Source organism: Netta rufina (assembly GCF_964035555.1).
Source record: "Netta rufina genome assembly, chromosome: 14".
Lineage (NCBI taxonomy): Eukaryota > Metazoa > Chordata > Aves > Anseriformes > Anatidae > Netta > Netta rufina.
In genome coordinates, this window is record NC_140137.1 from 7,743,871 (window position 1) to 7,767,163 (window position 23,293).

General features: G+C 45.2%; 2 protein-coding genes across 2 annotated transcripts in view; one reads left to right on the top strand and one right to left on the bottom strand.

Moving 5' to 3' along the window:
* CTNNA1 (catenin alpha 1) overlaps positions 1 to 23,293 on the top strand; it is a 112,367-nt gene that overhangs the window by 49,003 nt on the left and 40,071 nt on the right. The window contains exons 8-9 of the mRNA XM_084295530.1: positions 16,368 to 16,448; positions 17,246 to 17,398. Coding sequence (XP_084151656.1) covers positions 16,368 to 16,448; positions 17,246 to 17,398 — 234 coding nt within the window. The remainder of the gene's footprint in view (positions 1 to 16,367; positions 16,449 to 17,245; positions 17,399 to 23,293) is intronic.
* On the bottom strand, positions 6,909 to 8,513 carry LRRTM2 (leucine rich repeat transmembrane neuronal 2; the record flags this gene model as incomplete). The annotated part of the gene is made up of 1 exon (XM_084295195.1): positions 6,909 to 8,513. A coding segment is annotated over one exon (1,605 nt), but the record flags the coding sequence as incomplete, so codon positions are not given.

The following is a 23,293-nucleotide window of genomic DNA, read 5'->3' on the forward strand; positions in this document are numbered from 1 at the left end:
TTCTGTAGCTGTATGGTTGGGAAGCGTCTTGGAAGGACCTTTCTACTTGAAATGCATTTCCTGTATCTAGTGCTGGCTTTAATCTCACGCGGTCTCACAAAACCTGTTCTACCTATTAAATATGCAGTAAAGCTGTTCTGTTTGGTAGAAGATTGTATGTTTAAACAGCAGAAGTCCTCGTTGCTCTTGTATTTTAAAATTAAAAATTCAGCTGCCATGCTACCTTCGGATTCAGAGCCATTAGAATGGATTTTTCAGATTTATTCTTCTGATTATAATACAGAAAATTAATTGCTTTTGACTGTAAAGAATTGACCCATTCATTATTTAGGAACCTTCTTGATGGATGAACATTTTCTGCTTCCAGACCTTTCATGAAATAAAGCTGCTTTCTAAATTGATATAAAACATAATACACCCATGTCAAACAGTGGATGCACAGCACCCTTCTTTAGGGGAGAGAAAAATAAAAGCACTTTGTCTAGTTTGTCTAAGTATTCAGCATACAAGTCGTGGAGTCTGTTGGGAGAAAACAGGATTAACTTGCTCGAACTGCATTTAAAATAATATAATTTGGTAATTTTAAAAGGAGGATGTACCAGTTTCTTAAAATGTCCTGGCGGTGCAGAATACCACTCTAGTTCTGCGTGCGTGTGCCACATATTGGAGAGATGACCTTGTGCTGGGCTCGAGATGGACGGCCAGACACAGCTGTGGTCTCCGCTCAGCTCCTTGCTGTGCTTGTGATGCCGGTTCAGAAGCTCTCGAATGATTTGTGTGTATTTAAGTCTTGGATCTCATCCTTTTAACAGGTTAAGAAAGATGAAAAAAAAAAGAATTTGTAAGACCGTATTGGTTTAAAACAGCAGAAGAACTAAAATATTTTGGTTACCTTTAAGCCTGGAAGTGTTTGCTGAGTGCCCTCAGTAGCCAAACCTCTTCAGTCATGTAGCACAGAAATAAAGGCAGAACTCAGTGCATGAGGCAATTGTAGTCAGTTTTTGTTTCATGGGATAATTCCCAGAGCACAGGGCTCTCGATGTCAAATATGACAGATAAAGCTTTTTAATAGTACAACTGTTTTCCTACTACCTAATGGCAATGAAACTGTTGACAGGGAACAATTTAATAAAGACCCTTTTCTCATGAACATAACTTGAGGCTTTTATGGGCAGATGAAGGCTTGTGCTGAGCCCTGTCCCTGCCCTGCACGCCTGCTGGGAGGAGGCGGGCGGCGCTCGCCTGGGTGTGCTTCAGCTCCCAGTCCGTTTGTGCAGTCCTCTCTGGCCAGATTCTGGAGTCTCAAATTTTTTTTGCAGTTGTCTTAACACAGCCTACGTTTAAAAGCTAGCTGCTAGGGATGTTGGTATTTCCTTGTTACTAATTGGTTTTAAGAGTTTTGCATAGTATTTTCTGAGCATCGTTTTTTTTTCTCTTGTGCATCCTGCTTTTCCCTGTGAAAGCAACTGGCTTTGCATTTTAGAAAGATGGCCTTTGTCTTAAAATTGGTCTCTTTGAATGTTTAAGAAAATAGGCTTATCATGTGCTGCTTTGAAGTATGAGAAGGATTTGAGGAGTGGTTAGCCAGCTGGCATTGAGAACCTAGGAGAATTTGTTGTAGCCAAACCTTTTGCACAAGAAAAATGCAAATGCAGCTCAGGCTCAGTCACTAAACTGACTTTAGCAGGCAGTTCAGTGTGTGTAGTCACCTTAGAACATCCTGAAACTCCTCCTTTTTTCAGCTGTTATATCAAGTCTGTTGGGTTGTGTCTGCGAACTTGTCACTTGCCTACATGAGAAATTTCCCTCGTGCTGTTGAAGCGCCGCTCCTGTTCATTACAGGAGCCCACATAAAGGATACTCGTCAGGGAGGTGCAGGCCATGTGCTTCCTGGGCTGCTGCAATTCAAAGCCAGGGCGACGTGCTGCTCGTTTGACATCTCTAAGTGATAGGGGTCTCTTGTCCCTGCACATCTCCTGGCAGGGCACGGCGGTCCCCCTGGACCTGCTGCGCCCCAGCTGCTGCCCCACCAGGGACCGAGGGTCCGCGCTCCTTCCCCTGCTGTATGAGCAACTCTTGCTAGTCAAGAGGCATCCAGGCTGAGAAGAGTTCTGCTTCCTGCAGGGAAGCAGCAAGGGCCGTGTGTGCTGCAGTTCCAATAAATGGACCAGCCCAAACCTGGCGTGGAAAATGTTGAGGCGCTCTGAGACCCAAGGGATGTAGGCTGCACTCAGTGTAAGACAGCTTTGGGCACCTCTATTTGGAAAAGGAGGAAGAAAGAGGCGAGTTCAGTTTTACAGTATACACAATTTTAATAACAAAATCTTTCTGTACACTGCACTTTTTTTTTTTACTCAATTTTGCTCCGTTACTTGTACCCCCTCCCACCAGGAATCGGCTCGTTAACCATAACTTAATTACAGTGCGCATAGGACTCTTAATCTCTGGTTGCCACGCTGGTAGAATAGTTCACTCACTAATGTTTTCATGATGGTGAAAAGAAAAAGTGTGGTGTTTTCTGTCTTTTTTTAACAAAAGAGTAGTTGAAGGCTAGCAGTTTCAGTGTGTACATCACAGGTGCACAAGCCACATGGTGTTTTGCTCTTAAATCACACAAGTTTTGCCCTGTCTGAGGCCAGATTATATCCATCAAAGCTTCTGTCACCTCTCCCTAGATCTCTCTCTCGGAAGGTTTTTATACCAGACACGAAGTGCTGTGTTTCCAGCTGACTCTGAGATGATCTCCAGGCATCCTGCTGGCATGGTGCTTAAAAAGCCTGGCACCGCTTTTGGTGCATGGGACTGCAGCGCAGAGGGGCACGGGGAGGGAGGGAGGGAGGAGCTGCTGCTGGGCACTGCCACTGGGTTTTGCTGCTGTTCCCTTGCTTGTTCTTCTTTCTGGGGCAGGAGATGTGCCGTGTACCTTCCTGAACTCTAATTTTTATGGAAAGCTGAAGATGAAGCTCAGCTTTCTGGGTAGGTTTCATAGGTCTGAACAGATGGATTTTAATAGCTGTGCAGCTCGCAAAATTAAATCAACTTTATTTCTGTGCTACTTTAATGAAAATAAACTCAGGCACATTAAAAAACAAGCACATAGTGCAGATTTCTGATTAAAGCCACCGGATGTTTCTGTTGCACGTGTCAGCAATAGGGGGCTGTCTTCCAGGGACGTCATGGGACAGGAGCTGAGATGCTGGGGATGCGGGCAGGCTGGGCCTAGCTCTGCAAAATCGGGTAACTTCTGCTTGGGGGAAAAGCAAAACAACCAAACGTGGATATGGTGGCGTGAATCGTGCTTCCTTCTGATAGGAAACGGGAGCTCTGCTGCCACTGGCAGAGGAGCCCTTCAGTCGGAGGCTCAGCGCTCACCCGTTTTACTCCTGATCAAGTAATTCCTAGTTGTGTGCGTTTAAAGGATGATCTAATGCAGAGCGACTAACGAGAGGGGAGCTGAAAGCATTAATTCAGACCTGTTCCAACACGATGACTCAAAAATGGAGCTTGTGCTGCTGGGTTTGCATTTCACTGACACGAGGGTGGGGAGGAGGAAGCAGGGGAAAGCAGGGAGGCTGGAGGAGGTCTCTGGGTGGGACAGGCAGGAGCAGGGGAACGAGTTTTCCTTCCTAAAAGGCCCTGAAGGCTTGAAGATGCTGTGCCAGGAGGTGGTGAGGCACCTGTAGTGCCACTTAGGATGGTAGAAACTGAGGCTGTAGAACAGAGATGATATTTGGGGAGGACAATTTAACAACCTCTTGTCATCAGGCAGTGTTCATACAGGAATAGTGATAACTGAAGCCAAATCATCCTGGTTCCTGTTCCCTAAACAAGGCAATTATTACAATCCCTGCTTTGGAAGAGTCACAAGCCATTGCGAATGGAAGACAGTGACTTAAAAATGAATAAATGAAACAAAAACTAACAGCCTCTTGTGGTGCCCTGGTGTAGGATGATGGCTTTCCCTGCAGTTTGTTGTCCCTCCCAAGGGACTTCCAGTTGACTTTGCTGCTCATGTTTGACATCCCGTGGGTTTTGTTGTACCCATTACCCTAAACGTAATGGTTATGGACTGACTTTATTTATGCCTGGAACCTGGCTACAAGTGGTTTGGGAAATGGCAGATGTGAGCCATGGTATTTGGGTACGAGGGGCTTGCAGTTGGGATGGGACACAGAAGAGGATTGACCCAGCACTGCCTGTTGGCTGGAGCACCTGTGGGTACTCTTGGGAAGAATTACAAGGTGCTAAGGATGGAGAGGGCTTTGGGGGAGTTGGGAAGGCACCTCCTGGGCGCCCTGGTGGAGGAGGATTGGGTTGGTACCTTTCAAACCGCCCGGCAGGGTGGCTGGGCAGGGAGCAGCAGGGCGCAATTCCCTCCAGCACGCAGCTGGGGGCACCGGGCTCAGTATGGACCTGCTGGGAGGAGCTGGTGGAGTAAGGTCGTTAGGCTGCCAGCATAATTAATGAGCTCAGTCCTAACTCTGTCTCTGCTGGTGCCTACGTGGGAATCACTCCCCAGAGTGTCTGCTCCCCTGTTCCCCAGCACAGAGCGTGGGGTCGGCTGGCACTGCACGTGGTCTGCCCAGGCCAGAGGGAAGAGCAGCGAGCTCCTGCTCCTGGTGAGGAATGAAGCAAGGCTCTCCGCAAGCAGCTACATGCACAAAGTTTTTGTGTCTGTCACCTTAGGTCCGGCCTTTTGGATCTCGTGGGATTTTATCATAGGGAATATTCCCTCATTGCCCACCTGCCTCGCCAGATTTATTGTACTAAAATCAGGAATTGACTTCCTAGAAGGGATGCAAATTGGGTCATCGTGTTATAAACAGTTAAGGGGGTTCAAAGTTGTCTTATGGAAAACCACAGTCTTCACTGAACCTCTTCTATTAAAGTACAGAGTCACAGGAAGTAAACAAAAATATTTGTTTTATAATAAGGGCACTGTATGTAAAAGTAAAGTGATGCAAATTAATATCTTCAAAACCAGTAATTGAAAAAACCTTTATGTAAAATCTGAACAGAAGTCACACTTATCTTGCTATAATTGCCTTGGACGAATTCATTTCACAATAAAACATCAAACTGTTGTATAATTGCACCCTAAATACCTCACTAAGTGGTAATACAGATATATAAAAGCAGAGTGAAATAGCAAACAGATTTTTATGCAGTGATTTTCTGTTTAAAAAGTTTGCGGAATAGTTTAGTACAACACAATTAGCATACTGTAATTACTGATTCGTTCAAGGTATGTCAACACCGTGAGGAATTTCTCTTCATCTGTGTTTGCTGGTAATCGTTTAACACTGCAGCATTGGACACAACACGGTTTTTAGTTATACATACATGTATATATATACTTAAAAAAAATAATAAGCCGTCCCTCTGGTCCTTTGAACTTTGGTTAGAATGTTTACAATATTTGAGCAGTTGACTTAAAAATAATGTCATCCTGTGCAGCCCCCCCGCCCGCCCACCCCCGTGGCATCTCTGTACCACTGTCGCTGCATAGATCTGCAAATATTTACATATAATTTCAGAATATATTATAAATAGCAGTATGGTACTTCTGGCTGAAGAAATCAAATTGCTCCGTAGGAACGAGGTGCGTGTGTGTCTATATATATTTATATATGATTTTTAATGGCATCCTAGTTTAGGTTCTGTCCCGTATCAAGTAAGAAACGAAGCATTTTTCAGTGAACTATTCTATAAACTAATTATATCGTCCTAACTTATCAGAAGGTACGCGGTTCTGAATTGGTAATTACCTTGAATTTTGGAAGAGGAGGACAAGTGAGAGCTTATATTACAGGGGCTAATTCTGTCTCCAGAGAAACCAGCAGAGTTAGTGCATGAAAATAGCTTCCAGGCAAGAGGAAGCCTCAGCCGGGGGGGCAGCGGGGGGACAAAGAGAGGTTTCTTCCTTCCTTCCCTCTCTCTTAACCTCGCAGTTGATATTTACTTTTCATTAAGAAAAACTTGCATCAAGGGTATTTACACATGAAAAGGTGTGGAAATGTTTGTTCATAGGCGTGAGTAATGAGGCTGAATTCATGAAAAGCATTACCCAGTCAGACCAGAGATCCAATGCGATTTAAATGCCTTTAATATTTAGAATCGATCACATCGTACCGAGCCTTCCTAATTGAGCCACGCTGGCTACTTTGCAAGCGCCGGGAGAGTCATCCTGATTAATTTGTGATCGTGTGAACCGCTCCTGTCTGTGTTTGCTGTGAGCTTTAGCAAGGTACGTTTAAGCAAGCCAAACTATGAATATGGAGGTAGGAAAACTGTAGTTAAAATAAATTCACCGGTCCCCAATGCATCGAAATCCCCACCTGAACATTTGTTACTTTTTTTTCCCCCCTCCCTTCTCCCCTTTTTACTCTCGAGTGGAAATGATCAGAGGAGGAAAACCTTCCTCCAAGTCTGCCTTTTAAAGTGAGCTGAGCCAGCTGGGATGTTTGGGATCGTACAGCTGCAGGCGAACAAATGCAGTGTATGTTCCTCTGCAGATCTCTGTGCAGATACCCAATCTCCTTCCACTCGGGCTGTTTTCATTAGAAAAAGTAGAATATGGAGACTCCGGTATAAATGTTTACACACAGTCATAGAATTACATAACATGAAACATTGTACATAGTTTGAGGTGAGCATCTTTTTAGACTCTTAAACATTAGGAGTGCAAGTTGAATGTAATCATTGCTTCTTTAACACTGAAAATATTATGGATTTATTTTTTAAAAAAACTTAAAAATACTGCACCACTCCATAAACAATGCTTCCATTAAGTAGCTTGGAAAATTAGGCTTTATGTCAACATTTGTAAAAATTAGAATCTGATGTAGGTCCCCTACAATTTTAAAATAGGTTACTTATCTGGTTTAATTTTTGATGGCATGTAGGTATTATACTTCACATTCTTTGTATGGCAGCTGCTGACACTTGCATTGTCCATAGCCATTAATGATGATGAAGGGTCCTTCGTGGGTGGGTTCGTATTCATTATACGGTCCTTGGTCTGACATATTTGCCATATGTAGCCGTGTTTGGGATCGGAGTTGCCTGTGGTTTTGAATCATTGAGCACTGCCTAATTCTTCTTAATGTGGGAGGGCAGCATTTCCTGGAGATGAAGACTATAAAAATGATAAAAAAGAAAGAAAACAATAAAGCCATTGTCCCTGTAATTACCCTTTGAGTGAAGATGGCATTGTTTGGCTCCGGGAAAGGTTCTTCGGTGGTGACGACCATGCCTGCCGTGGTTGGAATTTCTTTGTCTCCCATATGGAAATTAGAGGAGCTTATTCTTTTTGTGTACTCGGTGGTGGGGACCGCGGAGGTCGGAGCCGCGGACGTAACCCCGGCCGATAAATTCCAGCAAAGCTGAAAGCCGTGCACGGCGTCCAGGATGTCCTCTCCCTGGGTGTGGTCGGGGCTGTGGCAGAGGATGGGGTGCTCCCAGCGGCCGCGGAAGCCGCTCAGCCAGGTGGCCAGGGCGCAGATCTTGGGGCTGCACTCCCACAGATTGCCCGAGAGGCCCACGGTGGTGAGGGACGGGAGCGAGCCGAGGATCTTGGAGTCCAGGGTGGTCAGCTTGTTGTTATCCATGAGCAGGGTCTTAAGGTTAGGCATAGTTTCAAAAACCGTGAGGTCGATGGCTTTGATCTCGTTTCCAGTCAAATCGAGCTTTTCTAAGGTGCCCCAGGTCCACTCCATCCCACACGTCAAGTTGCTAATTTTGTTCCACTGCAAGAAGAGCGTGTGCAGGCTGCTCAGCCGGAGGAAATGAGCAAAATTAATCTTTGTCAGCTGGTTGTGCTCTAGGTGAAGCTCCCTCAGCTTGATTAATCCTGCAAATCCATTGCGAGCCAAACTTCGCAAGCGGTTTGTGCTCAGATCCAGGAACTCAAGGCTACGGCAGTCCCAGAACAGGCGGACGGGGATCGTCCGCAGGGAGTTGGAGCGCAAATGCAAGGTCTGCAGCTTGCGGAGGCCGTAGAGCAGCTCGGGGTGCAGAGAGGACAACTGATTAAAAGAGAGGTCCAAATTCTGCAGGTTAAGCAGCTGGCTAAAAGTTGTGTTTGGCAAATGAAAGATTTTGTTGGAACTTAAGACTAATTCCTTAAGTTTATATAGTCCTTGAAAAGAATCTTCTCTGACTGTTGCAATTTGATTATGATCTAAGTGAAGCCAAGTAAGTTGACTGAAGCTTGCAAATTGATCCCTTTCAAGTTCAGTAATAAAATTGTGCCTCAGTGACAAACCTAGAGAGCCCTTTTCAGTGGTGTTTGGCACTGAGTGAAACCCCTGAGAGTCACAGTAAAAGAGCAGCTTCTCACAGCGACATTTTGGTGGACAAGCCATGCCCAAGGCAGGCAGCATTTTTAAAACCATACTCATTGCATATAGTGCTGCCAGCATACGAGCCCCTAATGGCCACTTGAAATGTAAGCCTGCAGAATATAATTTAGGAAAACAACAAGATAGGATATCCTTATCAGTATACTTTGAACATCACGGTGGAAGATTTCACTGCAGATAACATTTCCATGCATTTCCGAAAAGCTTACTCTAAATGCAAGAAACAACTTACTACTAAGCACAGCATACTCGGATATTACACTTAGGATGAGCCTTTAGCGCTATCACGGAGGATTACAGCGGCACGATCGGAAAACATTTCTTTCACAAGGTTCACTTCAGCAAAACGTGCGTTAGCACCTAGCTGCTGCTGTAACACACAGCCGATCATTCATTTAAAAGGTAGAGAGAAAGGCATACACTTACCCATTCTTTTGAGTACATTGGAGGTTGCATTCAGTCGTAGTTTTAGACTCAACGCAGTGAGTCTGTGAAAGGCTCTAATGTAAGATAGCCTTTGAATAATTTACTGCGTTTTAGGGTCCTTTGATATTAGTGCAAAATTGAATCCACGATGCTCTCTTGGAATATTCCTTTTGAAATCGCTGGCTTGATCTCCTCTGACAGGTCTGTAATTTTAAAATCAATGCTTAATACAAGTTTTCTTCCTCTGTGGCTGCTCAGCTGTTTAATTGAAGCTCACGTTTTCTTTTTCCGCAGCTGTGGGTTCCTTTAGTCCTAACTTGTTGATGGCAGATGGGTGGCTTATTGCTGAGAGAAGCTCCTGGAGTAGCATGAGTGCATTTACTGAAAAGCTTTTCAGGGAAGCGGTACAAGAATGGGTTTGCTTATGCGCTGCGACCACACAGGACTGTATATAGGCTGACGTCACCTGGTGACGTTCCTTTTGTTTGGGTTTTCCAGAAGCTTTGCTGTTTTAAAGCATTGTGCTGCATCCTGTGATCGCGTTAAAGACCACTGATGGAGGGGGAGAAAAATCAACTGTAGGAGTCCTTCGTCCCCGCGATGCGAGGCAGGGGAGAGCCTTGCACCACCCCGCTCCCCCCCGCACCCTCGCTCGATTCAGCCGGCGCTGGGAGCAGCGCAGAGCTGCGGCTGGGAGCGCCTCGCCGCTAGCTGCTGCCGGCTGCCTGTTAAACCTGGCTGCGGGAAAGCAACTTTTGGATGGCGAGTGCACACGGTGTGAATAGGGGATGCTGATTAGCACCGGCCTCTCGGGGAGGTGAGAGGGATCTGGCAGCCCGGAGCTCCGCAGAACAACAGCCTGCATGCGACCGGGGTCCCTGCAAAAGTGGGAAAGGGGGAGAGAAAGAGCACTCCTCTAGGGGAAGCTGCCGTGTCGGGAAGTGCAGCACACGTCCCCGGAACAAAGGACGGGAGCTAATGTTTCAAATGATGGGAAATTTCTGGAAAAAAAGGAAAGCTGGCGGTAGAGCACAGGAAAGAACTTAATTGGAATCCAGCTTGACAGCACGCAGTTACAAAACTGGGAAATCTTTTCTCTTTTTTTTCCCCCTTTTATTCCCACAAGCCCTGACTCCTGGGCTCGCTTGTTGCTGGGCACTGGAGCGTAGGGGAGCGAGTTGGGAGCCTGGCATTCCCAGCTGGGGCTCGGAGCAGTTTGAGGGCTTCCTGGCAGTCCCCCTGCACCCCGGGAGCAGGGGCACGGTGCCTTAGCAGCTCGGAGGTGGGTGCAGGAGGTGGCGGGCAGCGTGCGCGCTGTTGAGCCGAGATGCATTTGCAGAACCCGTGACCCTGCAAAGCTGGCGGCACGGCCCAGTTCCTGGCTGCTGGTCCCAAATTTCCCCGGTCCCTTTATCCCCAGCGAGCTCTCCTGCGGGACAGCTGGCACTGAGGGGTGTGTGAATAGACGGCATCAGAGCTGTCTGGGGGTTTTAGGATTTGGGTGCGAGCAGCAGCCATTCGGAGAGGCTGCCCTGGCCTTGACTTGCTCTGGGTGAGCCGGGGGTGTCAGCTTCCTGCTGCCAGCGCCTCGGAGCAGCTCTCATCTTTTACTCTTGTCTTTTATTTTCACCTTGAGATGTAAAGCGACGGTGCAACGCGAGGCACTTGACGATGTTTGCTCTGTAGCAGCGAGGGATCATTTATGACCTCGGGACTGGGATGAGCTGAGAATAACAAACTGCCCGTGCTGACAGGGGGAGATGATGAATTGTCAGAGGAGGTCTTAGAAGAAAGCAGCCATTTACCTTTGTTATTAAACTTTGGCTCTTAATTTAAACTCAGACTTCTCGTTTTCTGCCTGCTTCTTCTCCCTTCTGTGTCCCACAGCACAACTAACCCACACTGCCTGCAGCACCTGCGTTCTGTGGCATTGTCCCTTCCAGAGCATGCCTGAGGAGGAAGCATTAGGTGAAGTGGAGGCATGGAGAAAGGTGAACTGCTTAAAAACAAGGGAAACCCCAAACAAAAAAAACACCTCAGGAAAATAATTATCTTTAATGATAAATCAGAAAATGCTAGGTAAATGTACTGAATTGCACCGTCATGGTAACTATTCTCACATTTGCTGCAGACTGAAAGAAACACACACAAAGAAGTTGCGCAAACCTATTCAAAGAGTTTCTCCGTGGTTAACATTCACTGTGCAAAAAATATGCAAACTGAAATCCAGCCTGAGCCGCCAGCTGTCTTGTGGGACTACTGCAGCAATGTACCTGTAGCTGTGCTTCTCACAGCGCTAAGCTGGTGCAAAACCCTGATTTGAAGCCTTGATTTGAATTTTAATAACGCCTAAATGCGATAACACGATATTTAAAATAACGTTCCAAGGGTGTAATTTAATAAAATGAAAAGAGCTCGGAGATCAAAGGTGGTTACTCTCCTGTGCCACTCTTCCCATTATTCCCAGGAGGCTGAGTTTAGGTAACTTTTGGAAGGGTTCTGCTTTTTTGCATTGCTGCCTGGTGGTAGGTTCCTCCCACGTGAAGATTGTGTAATCTGGCACGGAGTTAAGAGTTAGTGTTCAAACACGGTAAGTTGCTTCCTTTCTGAAGCTCTCAGTTCTTTGGCCCGTAACCAAACAAGGGCTATTTAGCACCTTGCCAGCAGGTTTCCTGTTTGGGAAACAGTTAACGCGAACTTTATGGGCGCTTTTCTCAGCAAAACATGTTTTTATGCACGCTTGTCATGAAGTACCAGCTATTACCGAAAGCACGCATCTGATTCTTTTTTAAATCCGAAACTCTGTGCTGATATCCGCGTTGTGCCTTGGGAGCTGCCTGGGGTGTCAAGGTGCAATAGGCTGGGAAGAAACTCCAGCTGCCTGCAGAGTTCACACCGTTGCATTTCTTCGGAGGCTGCAAACTCGCTTGCGTGCTGGGGAAAGCCACATACGAGTGCCATCTGGAGCCTCCCGCCAGAACAGGCGCTTCGAGGTGACAACCAAAATCCTCACGTGTAACACCCAAGAGGGAAAATGGGGGAAAACCAGCTTGTTCTCGAGCATAAGCGTGCTCGGACCAAATGCCTCTCTCGGGGGCTTCTCCCTTGCCCTGCTCGCTGCCCAGCAGTGGAGCTGGTTTCCCTGCTAGATGCGCGCGCTCACAAAGTAGAGCTGCACCCCGAGGCCAGCAGTGTCATTTCGTTAGGCTGACATCTTGTGGAAGCCTTCCTAGCGTATTAAGTACAACAAATGAGCTAATTTGACTCGATGGAAATGTGGGCTGGGCGACCTCCTTGCACTTTTGGCATGGAGGAGACGCCATGCAGCCCCGTGTTTTGGGGAGCCCTGGTGGAGCTGCAGGAGACTCTGCATTCGTGTCCATAAGGAACTGGGACATGTTCCTGTCTCCTCGGCCGTCAGGTATCAGATAGGTAAACGCTGCTGGAATTCACGCATCATGCTTCGGTGCTTACCCTTCCTGGTCTTGAATCAGCACTGTTGCATCTGGAATTTGTTTGCAGCCCTGCTATGGGGGTAATGAAGGAGTACGGGCGGTCATCCTTCGTAGCCATGCAATTAGGCGAGGCGTCAAGGTGAAAATTAAGCATGTGACAAACGTGAATCCGAGCACTACATCTTAATGCCTCGCCACCAAGCCCTGCTTCAGCGCCCGCACGCTGATGTACAACTTCCCCCGCCTGCCCAGAGGAAGGTTTGCCAAGCACACATTTGTCACTTGTTCAATCACAGCCATTAACCATGGTGCTGCCTGCTCTACCAACAGGGTAGAAGACAATTTGGAGATTACCTGAAGCAGAAATCCCTCTGTGAATGACCTTTTTTTAATTTGGGTAGAGCAGCATGAGGGATGGCTGTGGGGCAGGGGGCACCGGTCCTCAATAGCTCCCCGGTCTTAGGTGAAACTCCGAGATGAATAATGGAAGTTTTTGATATTTAGCTATAAAAACATGGCTGCATAACTGCGTTGTAGGACGTGCACTGCTGATCCTGGTCGCTTTAAGATAGCGTTCATTTGCTACCACCGCCGTGCTCTCCGTTTTTACATTTGTGAATCGGTTGAGGTTGGATTTTAACGTTAGTAGCTGCAGGAAAAACTTGTTTCGGGTTTTGTTTCTGAGTCAGATGGCAGGCCTACAAAGGGAATGCTTTGTTGAGTTAGTGATTCCACTTTGCCTCCTTGTATACAAATCCCCTTTCTTTGCTTTAAGCAATTAAAAAAAAAAAAATAGAGGGGATAGCTGCGTGAGCTGGAACAGCAAGGATGTGACAGGGAGTGCTTGTGTTGCTTCCCAAGCAGCCTAGCGATGGTGGTGGGAGAGCAAAAAATGACGGGGTGAGGGAAACGTGAGATTTTTAATGCCAGTTCTAGCCTTTTTTATGAAGATCTGATTTAAAAGAAAGTAAATTTGCCGCATGGCTAAGCTAGTTACCCGTTGTACTGGACAGCGCGGTGGTGTCATGATGCAAAATGAGTGGCGTGGTCAGCGTGACCCCATGAAACCCACTGAATCTGTCAGCTGCTGCCGGCACCGCTGCCTGCGGAGCTCGTGATCCCCTCAGAGATAGCAGCACGCCGTGCTGGATAGCCAACAGTCCCCAACAATCCCAGCAGCAGCCTGAATATTCGGGGTTTGCCGTTGTCAGTCCGGATCCCATGCGTAGAAGCTGCTTGCTGGGAGATGTTCCTCTCCGTGGCATCAGGGGGCTTCCGAGGAAGTTCAGGCTAGGAACAAGGGCCAAGTTTTTAATAGCAAGAGTAATTGGTTACTGGAACAAATTACCCAGAGGTGCTGAGCACTCACTTGGAGCCTTTAAAGCGTGATTTATTGCTGTAGAGCCCAGCTCAAGCGGGAATTGTTGAGCTGTAGGGTGGAACCCGGGGGTGAAATTCATGGGGCTTGGACAAGGTGATCAGCATGGCCAAGGAGGGTGCGTAACTGCTCCAGATGCTGTCGAGGGTCAGAGCAGCCAGTGTCCTGGCTCCACTCAGACTTTATGGGGTGCACGTGGCCCCACAGCTAGCGTGCTGTGTTTAATTGTATGCAAATAATACGTATATATTAAAAAAAAGCCAAGCAACTTTAGACTGGCACAACTTGACATCCTTGTCTTCAGGCCAGGGCCTCGCTTAGAATTGGTTTGGTGGTTTTGGGTGGGAATGACACAGGTCCCCTCTGTGCAGCTGCAGAGGGGTGTTTGGTGTTCATCCCATGCTCCTGCCCCTGCCCCAGCCCTAGGGAAGGTGTGGGGTTAGCAGCTGACTCAGGAGGTGCTAAATTACTGTGGCTCAATTAGCAGGGTGGTTGGTGTCGCGACTGTCCCAAGTGCTCTTAATTCTTTCTGACAAGCTTCTGTGCTAAAATTTCTGAATGCCAACAGGATGGAAATAAAGCAGAGCTGCCTTGCTCGAATGTGCTGGGTTGGGATTATACAGCTATTTCTGTGTTAGTACATGGCGCGGCTTAATAGGAACAGATCAACGGCATGAAATTGGAGCTGCCTGGGCTCTAATGTATGCGTTGCACGCTTTTCAGGGCATTTTATGTAGGGCTGGCTGTGGTCAGGTCTCATGAACTGAACATCCATTAGTGGAAGCCATCTCCTGGTTTCCTTTCATCCGAAAGGGACCCAGACCTCGCGCGCCGAGGCTGCTCCGTGCTGTGAAGCCGGGGACGGCAAAGTGGAAGCGATCGGTGGATTCACATCAAAAGCGTGCTCCTGCCTCCCGTTCAGATGGTAATGCAGGGGCACCCGGGGAGAAGTAAAATGGCACTTTGTGGAGCAGCCGAATGTTTGGCTTTCTGTTTAATGGATGAGTATATATCTCGTCTCCAAAGGTGCGCCTGGAAAAAATGCCCAGGCGTACTGGGGTGGATGCTCGGGGTTCATTAAAATGGTTGTGCTGCAGGGCTGTTAGAGCATATGGAGCAGGAGCAATCACAGGTTTGTGATTCCTAGCAGGATGTCAGTTTGTTTGGTGACACTGGGCAGATTTCAGTCGTTTCAGGTGGCTTGGTGGCTGCAAGGAGCCCGCTGCCTGCCCCGGGGCGCATCGGGTGCAGACGGACAGAGCCCAGCGCCGTTGGACGGCCGCCTTCGGTGCAGGCTGAACAAATCCCTCCCAGCCTCACTGGGCTTCGGGTTTTGTGTCTACCGGGCATGGGAACAGCATGCTGTTCAATAAAAAGCAGCATTAATTTTCACTTTATTTCAAGATTTCTGCTTTCATTTTTGAGTGTGAAGAATGGCCCAGCATCGGGTCTGCTGGAGCCTGTGGCATGGTTGGAACAAGCTCCTGGTTTTCATTTCAGCCAGCTTTCAGTTACCTTTTGTGATGAGAATCAAATTGCTTGATCAGGGAAGTGACAAAACTTCAAAAATTCATTAAACTATAATGACTTGACAACATCCCAATTTCCCCCTCTCGGTTTTTGTTTAATTTTTATTTCTGCTTCGTGTTTTAGATTCAAGGCTGCCTGTGCAAGGGCTTCAAACCAGCCTGGCATCTGCAGAACTGCTTATTGGCATGCCTTCACTTCAGTGCTGCAAATTGATTTATCAGTTTATTTCCCACCAGGACAATTATCCTGATCATGGCGTAGAAGTTCAGAAATTAGTTTGTGGTCACATAAAATGTGCTGCATAAAACTCTCATACCAGCCGTATTACATAAGAAAAAAAAAAAAAAAAAAACAACAAAAAACTCCTTGTGACACCGTAAGGCCACCACTGTTGTGTCTGGCTCTCCCATTTTGGTACATACTAGGACATTTTTAGCCCACCATCTGCTTAGGGGCAGAGAAGCTGCCACTGCACCTTGTCCCCTTTCTGTCTTTTAACAACGGTGCTAATGTGAAACCTGCTGCACCGAGCCTCGGTGAGATCCAGCTCCCAGCGGGTGAGCCTGGATACTTATTTGATGTTGGATTTCATCCCTGACAAATGTCTTATAAGGATTTTACCTTAATATAATTGATTTCTGGCTTACAATTGGCTGCTCAAGAACAGCCTTCTGTGATAGTCAGGCCTGAAGCTGTGCAAGGGAGCTCCGTTGCATGGGCTGCACAGCCCCCGGGGCTGCTCGTACCCTGCCTCATCTGCAGCATGGGGATATTTGGGTCAAATCCATCGACCTGGGCGATCTCAGCAGCCAAGATGGGGAAAGACTGAGGGCTGAAGCAGGGAGAGCTGTCTGGGGCTTGAGATCCAGGGCAAACCGTGTGGTTGTTGACAGAGCTGTCGGAGAAATCTCAAACTTGCAGCTTAAATATGGGCTCTGGCTGCTGAGGAGCAAAAAGCAGTCTCAGTGTAGGAAATCATCCTTTTTTCCAGAAAGGGAGCTGATGAGTGCTAAAGATGCAGCCTTCTGTTGTCAGATGCTCTTGAGCTGCTGAAACCTGCCAGGAGGAATGGTGCTGGATCAGGGAGGCAGAGGCTCTGCTTCTGACCTGTGTAATCTCTTACATCAGTAAGGAAGCTGACGGTCTTGAAATGAATAATGCTGGTTTTATTTTGGGACCCTGAACACCTTTTTACATCTGCCTCTTGTTTTTCAGGCTGGACGTAAGGAAAGAAGCGATGCGCTGAACTCTGCGATCGATAAAATGACCAAAAAGACCAGAGACTTGCGTAGACAGGTAATTAGTGTGTGAAGTTAATACTCGTTGAAACGAATGGATGCGTTTCTGCATGTTTTCTCTCTTGGAAGTATTTCATCTGTTGATTTGCTTCCAACTGTAAAGGGCTTGCCTGCTTCTTGTGAATTAAGAAGTGAATTAAAAGCTAGAAACTTCCAGTACCTGGTTCATATGGCAGCGTGGGGTGGAGATGTAGCCCTGTTAACTGTGTGATAAAGGTATTGGAGTCTTTACCATCCTCATTGCAAAAGGGATAAAAAAAATAAAAAAATAATCATACTTTATGGCTTTTAAACATAATCAGTTACATTTTATAATTCTGTTGGTCTTGTAGAGCTTATTTTCATTGAGAACTGTAATGTAATGTCAGTTGTTTTCTCTGGTTTTTTATAGCAGCATATTCCCTTTTTCAAGTAAATGTGAACATGGATCAAGCTTATTCAAAAATATTTTTATTCTAGTAGAGAAAAATTAAAAGCTAAATCAGCATGTTACTTAATCAGCTGAGGGAAAGTGGCAAATTTGCTCAGGCAAAACCAATATGAGTTGCTAAATCAATATTTGTGGCCAAGCTGGTGACTCGCACTTGTATAACTAATCCTTTTTTTTTTAAGGAGATTTAATTTAAATTGAAGCAAAAAGTGTATAGACAAGACTTAGACCAGAGAAAATCTTGGTCACACAAAGAAAGAAGGATCAACACCAGAAGTACTTAAGCTTTATATATTAATACAGTGAAAGGAAAATAGCAGTGGAACACTAGTGAAAAATTACTCATTCTTTCATTTTTATTTCAGCTCCGCAAAGCTGTTATGGACCATGTATCAGATTCTTTTCTGGAAACAAATGTTCCACTTCTAGTATTGATTGAAGCTGCCAAGAATGGGAACGAAAAAGAAGTTAAAGAATATGCCCAGGTTTTCCGTGAACATGCCAATAAATTGATTGAGGTAAGACGGTACGAATTAAAATTAAATTAGCACTCTTTAAATTAAGGCAAAACTGAGCAAAATACTATTTTCAATTCTGTTGAAACAACTAGTAAACACGTAAAAGAAAATAGTAGAATGTAAGTTTGATTTCTAGTTTTATTTTAATGGATTTAAATACAATTTAATATTAAAAAAAAATGTAAGCTTGTTGCAGCTACTGCTACATAGCCCGTGTAATTTTAGAGATTATATAACGTAAGTATGTTATGCTGTTACTTTTACTTTAAAAAGATACAGTGTAAGGGAGATGGTTGCATGACCTTCATTTTACCTGTTGCTTGAAGCCTGGAGTTCTTTTTCTTTCTTTTTTTTTTTTTTTTTTTTTTTCCTGTAAAATACCAGTGCCTGTGAACAGGCCTTTTAAATGAAGGCTCCGTGATGAAGACCTGCTCACATGTGTGTCAAGAGCAAACAATGGACATAAAAAAATAATAATATTCCAACAACAAAACCAAATCCCTCCCACCTTTTCCTAATAAAAGAAACAAAGGCTGTTGAACACATGTTGCTGCACACATTAAAGCTAATCGGTGGGAGCATTTAACTTGCATGAGAATGAGTCTTAACTAAAATGCATTAAAGTCCATTAGTCTACCACGATGGGTAGTACTTTACAACAGATAAGTGCATTTAAAAGAGAAAGCTAAGTTCATGCCTGGTATTTATAAAATTTTGGTAACCTTGTCCTCTTGCCATTTTTTTCATGACAGTTTTGTGCATGTTCATGCTAAATGCCAAGGAGCAAACAAACATCTCTAGTTATTGCTGAAGAAACATGCCATCAGGAATAAACTTCAAAAAATTCCTGTGCATTTCACTGCACTTGGAGGCATCTGCTTGCTCATTGTGTTTAACCCCAGCAGATACCCAGAAACTGTCAGAAAGTGCTTAGCATATTTTTGTTGTCGTAGTGTCACTGCTTCTGAACTGTAATTGAGCCCGTGCAGCTCTTAGGCTCATTGGGAGTTGCTTCATGCGACTTGACAGATTTAAATTACTCAAGAATAAGACTTACCTACTATCAGTAAGCATAGTCTCTGACTCCTCTTGTTGTATTTTTGCTCCTTTTTGAAGCCTTAGGGGCGCTGAGCACAGTGCATGGAACTGTCCCATAGTCTTGGGTACACGGAGCTAATCCAGCTCTTCAGGGCTGCTGGGGAGGTCAGGAATATCTTCATTTTTTTTTGAAGTTCTCAGTTCTTCTTGGTTGGCCTGACATGTTTCAGTGTAAATGCCATCCTCAGGTAGTTTCAAAGTTATTTAATCCTAAACAGACTCATGGCTTTTGGTTGTTTGGCAGAGCAGCAGGGGGAGGGCACCACAGCGCAGAGGCGGCCGTCCCGTGTCAGGGGGTGGGAACGCTTTGCAGGGGGCTCTGCCTAAAGCCTCCCCTCTTATGTTACAAAGCTAATTTGTGCGTCTTCTGCTGTAGATGCACCTCTTCAAGGGATGCACAGCACCCACACAAGACATTTATCAGCAGAGGCAGAGGAGCAGGTGCCCTGCTGCACCCTTCCCCTCGCTCCCTGCCCGCTCACGTTACGTGTGGCTTCTGGAAAGCAGTGGGTAGCTCTAGGCATTGGCGTGCAAGGACGGTTTTTACTGACCTTACCTTGCGTGCAAAATGCCAAACTGCAAATGGATTTTACAGAACCTCTATTCAGGCAAACAGCCTGCCTTTCAAGAAGGGCTGCTCCTGTGGAAATATGTGTTAAACAATATTTCTGACTGATAGCAAAAGGTTCTGCTGAAATGATGTGCTTCTGAAACAATTTTTTGAAGGCTTGCTTATTGCTTTTGCTGTCTAAAATGTAACTGTAACTACAGAGTAGCATGACTTGGGTGACTTATGAGCCTCTTCCGTGAATGTAGCTGGATTAATATTGCTGCTTAGCCTAGGAGGGGAATAGTACTCCTGGCGAGCCCCTCTCTCAGGGGGATAGAGAGCGGCTGCGGAGTCATCTGGTGTCAAATTCACGGTGAAGGAAGGCACGTCGGGGTGGGAAGGGATGCACTTGCAGCATCTCTGCATGTCTCTGCCAGAACGGAGAGGGCTGTTGGCGACTTCCCCTACCAGTCTGCTCTTGGGCAGAAAACCCAACTGCAGGTGTCCAGAGAAACAACAAAGGTTGTGTAAGAGCAGAAGAGGAGACGTTCCACGTGGTGAGGTTAGGAGTGATTGCTTCCACCTGTTTTCAGGGGAAGATAAGTGTGCTGGGGAGTTTCCCGTACCTACCCTCCGAAGCGCTGCTGGGTGACTCAGGGCATCAAATGTGACAAAACAGCTGCAGTGCAGCACCGGGTGGTGGTGTGTAGCACGCCGTGACTGACAGGCTCCTGTGTTTTAGACGCAGAACAGAATGTGCCCTTTCCTTTAATACTAGGAAAAGGGAAGAAATGTGCATCAGAGATGCAGGCTGCAAGAGGGAACTTGGAGGATTCCCAGCTGAATTAATTAAAAGTTTTGCAGCTCGATTGTGGTACCCAGTGCTCCGTCCTGGGACCTGGAGGAGCCAGTGCTGTGTTCCTGGTGAACCAGGCACTAGAGGGGACTTGGTTTTATTTTATTTTTGTCACTAAACTGTTGCAGGTATCGCCTAAACAGAGCTGGCTCTGCCCTGGGTTAGCATGGGGAGCTCTTGCTCCTGCACTGTAGAGGTGTTCATGGGCCCTCCAAGCAGCTACAAAGATATCCAGGCATGCGGTTGGGGTATTTTTATTTTTAAAATCTTCCCTTCTTGGCAGCAAACCACTGCCTAGCTTTTGTAGTTCCTAAAGGCCAGGCAGACAAATTCAGCCAACGTAAGTAATGACCCCAGCAGCCTGCTTTGCCCTCTGGGTCTGTATCTTTTAGATGAGCCTTGCCAAAGCCGTATCCAAACGAGCTTCCATTTAATTCTTCTCTTGTGGTTAAATAACAGCCCCCTTATCCTGTTTTTTGAAAACTGAGAAATGGTGAAATAGTGAGATCAGATGAATAATATATTTCCAAGATAGCTTTCAGAATTGCACTAACAGCCCATTAACTAGCTAGCACTCTTCCCGAGTCTGATTCGGGGATAGAGAAGCCAATTTAAATGCAGGAGATGAGAATAATGGAAGAGATACCACTTTGGGAACCAGTGCAAGAGAGAGAGGTAAATTTACTTGTGAACTCTGAAAGTCTTCCTAATTTACTGATTGTAAAGTGTCTACTTCTGTTCTGGTGGGTTTTCTGGTGGTGGGTGAAGCAGCCGTGGCTCTCCAACCTGTAACTTTGCTCTTGAGGAAAGATATGTCCTTAAATTAAATTTTTCATCCTAGAAACTAGACTGTCCTGAAACGCGGTGCTTGTTTTTCAGTGTTGTCACTTAGCACGGTGCTGACTTTTCACTCATCCCAGTCTTTGAAGTGTGCTTATGTACAAACCGCCTCCCTGCCGCTCGCTGTAGCCGCTGTAATGGCACTTCTGGCTATTCTCAGAAAAGTGAGAAAGCCATAAATGTCAGAGAAGAAACATTTTGCTACACTATTGAATGCTCTAGAAAAAATAAAAATTAGATTTTGATTTGTCCCTGTAGTGTGTAATCTTAATTTAAAAGTTTTTTCAGACCTTAAGAAATTAGGTAGTGAAAAGACAGCTGAGGACAGAGTGCAGGTAAAAGCTCACAATAGCTGCTTGCTGAAGAGTATTTTGGAAAAGGAGAGTTTGTAGCTTCTTGAAAATAGAGAATAATCTTGTACAGGAATGAGTCCAGTACCCTGTGTCAGATGTTTTTCCTGACTTGAATTTTATTCTTAAATCTCTCTTGGAGAAACTTTGATAAGAGCAGGGAGGTGAACGCTCTCAATGATATTTCATAAGCATCATTTTTTTCCCAATTACTTTAATTTATCTGATGCCTTTTTTAATGCATTGGGTTGTATTTTGCATACAGAGAGATGATTTTCTCATCTCCAGTGAAAACCCATGAACAGATGCAGACTGCAAATTTATTTGCTTGGAAAGAATCACATTTGGGCACTTTTAACTCCGTAAGCTATCCATAGCCTCTCATGCTGACATTTTCCCCTTCTGTTGCCCTAACTGTCTAGCCCAGTACTCTGGAATAATTCTTCAGACCTCAGTCTAAAAATACCATGCTCCAAAAGCCCAAAGCCTTGCACACTTACAACGTTTTTTTGTGTCTTTTTTTTTTTTTTTTTTTTTTTTTAACCCTGATTTGTTCATACTTGCAGCCTGTATGTTCTTCAGGGAGCCTAACAGCTGCGGGGTTGGTTTTTTGTTTTTCATGTTGTATTTTTTTTTCTTCTCTTCATGTGAAAGGCTTTTAAAAAATCTGAAGTGGGTAAAGCATAGCTTGGGGTTTAAAATAACAGCTAGCTTTGGGCACCTGGAGAATGGCTTGAGACACAAAGGTTTTGAAAAACTGAGGTTTGCCTATCCTGTGGTCATGAGATGCAACTTGCCTCGGTGTGGCCAGTTATCTTTCTACTAAAGGTAGAAAGGTTAAAGTTTGGACATTGTGCACACTTATTAAAAATGAAGCACAGGACTAGCAGGTCTAGACATAAATCTGGGCTCATAGGATTATAATTTGTTGTCTGTTTTTTAACTGATTTCCAAAGCTATATAAAGTGTATAAAACCAGCATCTTTGGAGGCGGGAGGGGACTGGCTTTGCTCATTCTTTAAATATCCTTTCTTCATGCTTGCCATTAGAGGTATGTATCAATACTGAAAGACAAACAAGTGTTGGGAGAAAAGTGCACAGCCCTTGACACCCAAATCAAACACTGATGTGAAATGCTTTTCTGAATTTTGGGGTATATTAGTCTCAAAGCTTGGCATTTACCAGGCTAGGCTCATTATCAGTCATTACCATGGTGTCTGAGCTCCTGTTTTTCCTCTTCAGTGAGCTAATTTACAGGGGGGGAGAAAATCTGCAAACTGAAGTTTGTCATCATCTTGCTTTTATTTTGAAGATAAGTGTGTATTGCAAGAGAAATGTCCTTGTGCTGTGGTCTGGAGAGGAGAGGCAGAGTTGGTTCGACTTGAGAGTAATTTCCCGTTTTAAGACACACAGCAAAATAGCTCTTCCAAAGAACAAGCACGTTTTCTCTAATTTGTCTATGGATAACCTTGGCAGCAATTTAAAACAAATGTCTTCAGTAAATGACCAGCATAACTCTAATATGCCCTCTAAAATCTGACACTCTTCAAGAACCGATGCACTTCCCTTGCAAGTTCATTTGATTAGTCAACTAATTCATAAATAAATTAAGTTTTACTCATAAAACATGCTTTCCTTATACACATTCATAATCAGTAAAGTAGGAAAGCCTCAGCAAAAAAAAAAAAAGTTAATTTTCCAACAAAACTGCGTGTACAAGTTTAATCCAGTATACATAAATAAAATGAAGTGACCTTTAATAGGGTGACTTTTGGTTTTGTAAGGGTTTTTTTTTTCAGCCCATGTTCCATGCTACACCAAATTACCTATGATAGGGCTTGAGGAATGGTGGTGGAGATTGAAAATCCAGTAGGAAGAAATCTGGAAGAAAGAATAATAAGAGACTTCAGCATAATTTTTCTATCTAGATTCTATCACAAATACACATACAAGAAGCAAAGTAATCAATCTAACAGTGAAACTAATGGAGGGGTGAAGTGATTGAAGAAGTTAAACCCTCATGTATCTGGACAGTGACTGCGTTTTGGATACATGTTCTTCTGTTTGAAAATCACCCCGGTTAGCTACTGCTCCCTGGAGGAGAGGTATTTCTGCTGTTCCTTTTCCCCAGGGACAGTCGTTACATTATCCGTGTGATTGCTGAGAGTGAGGGGCTTGGCCCTTAACCTCTTGGGCCAAGG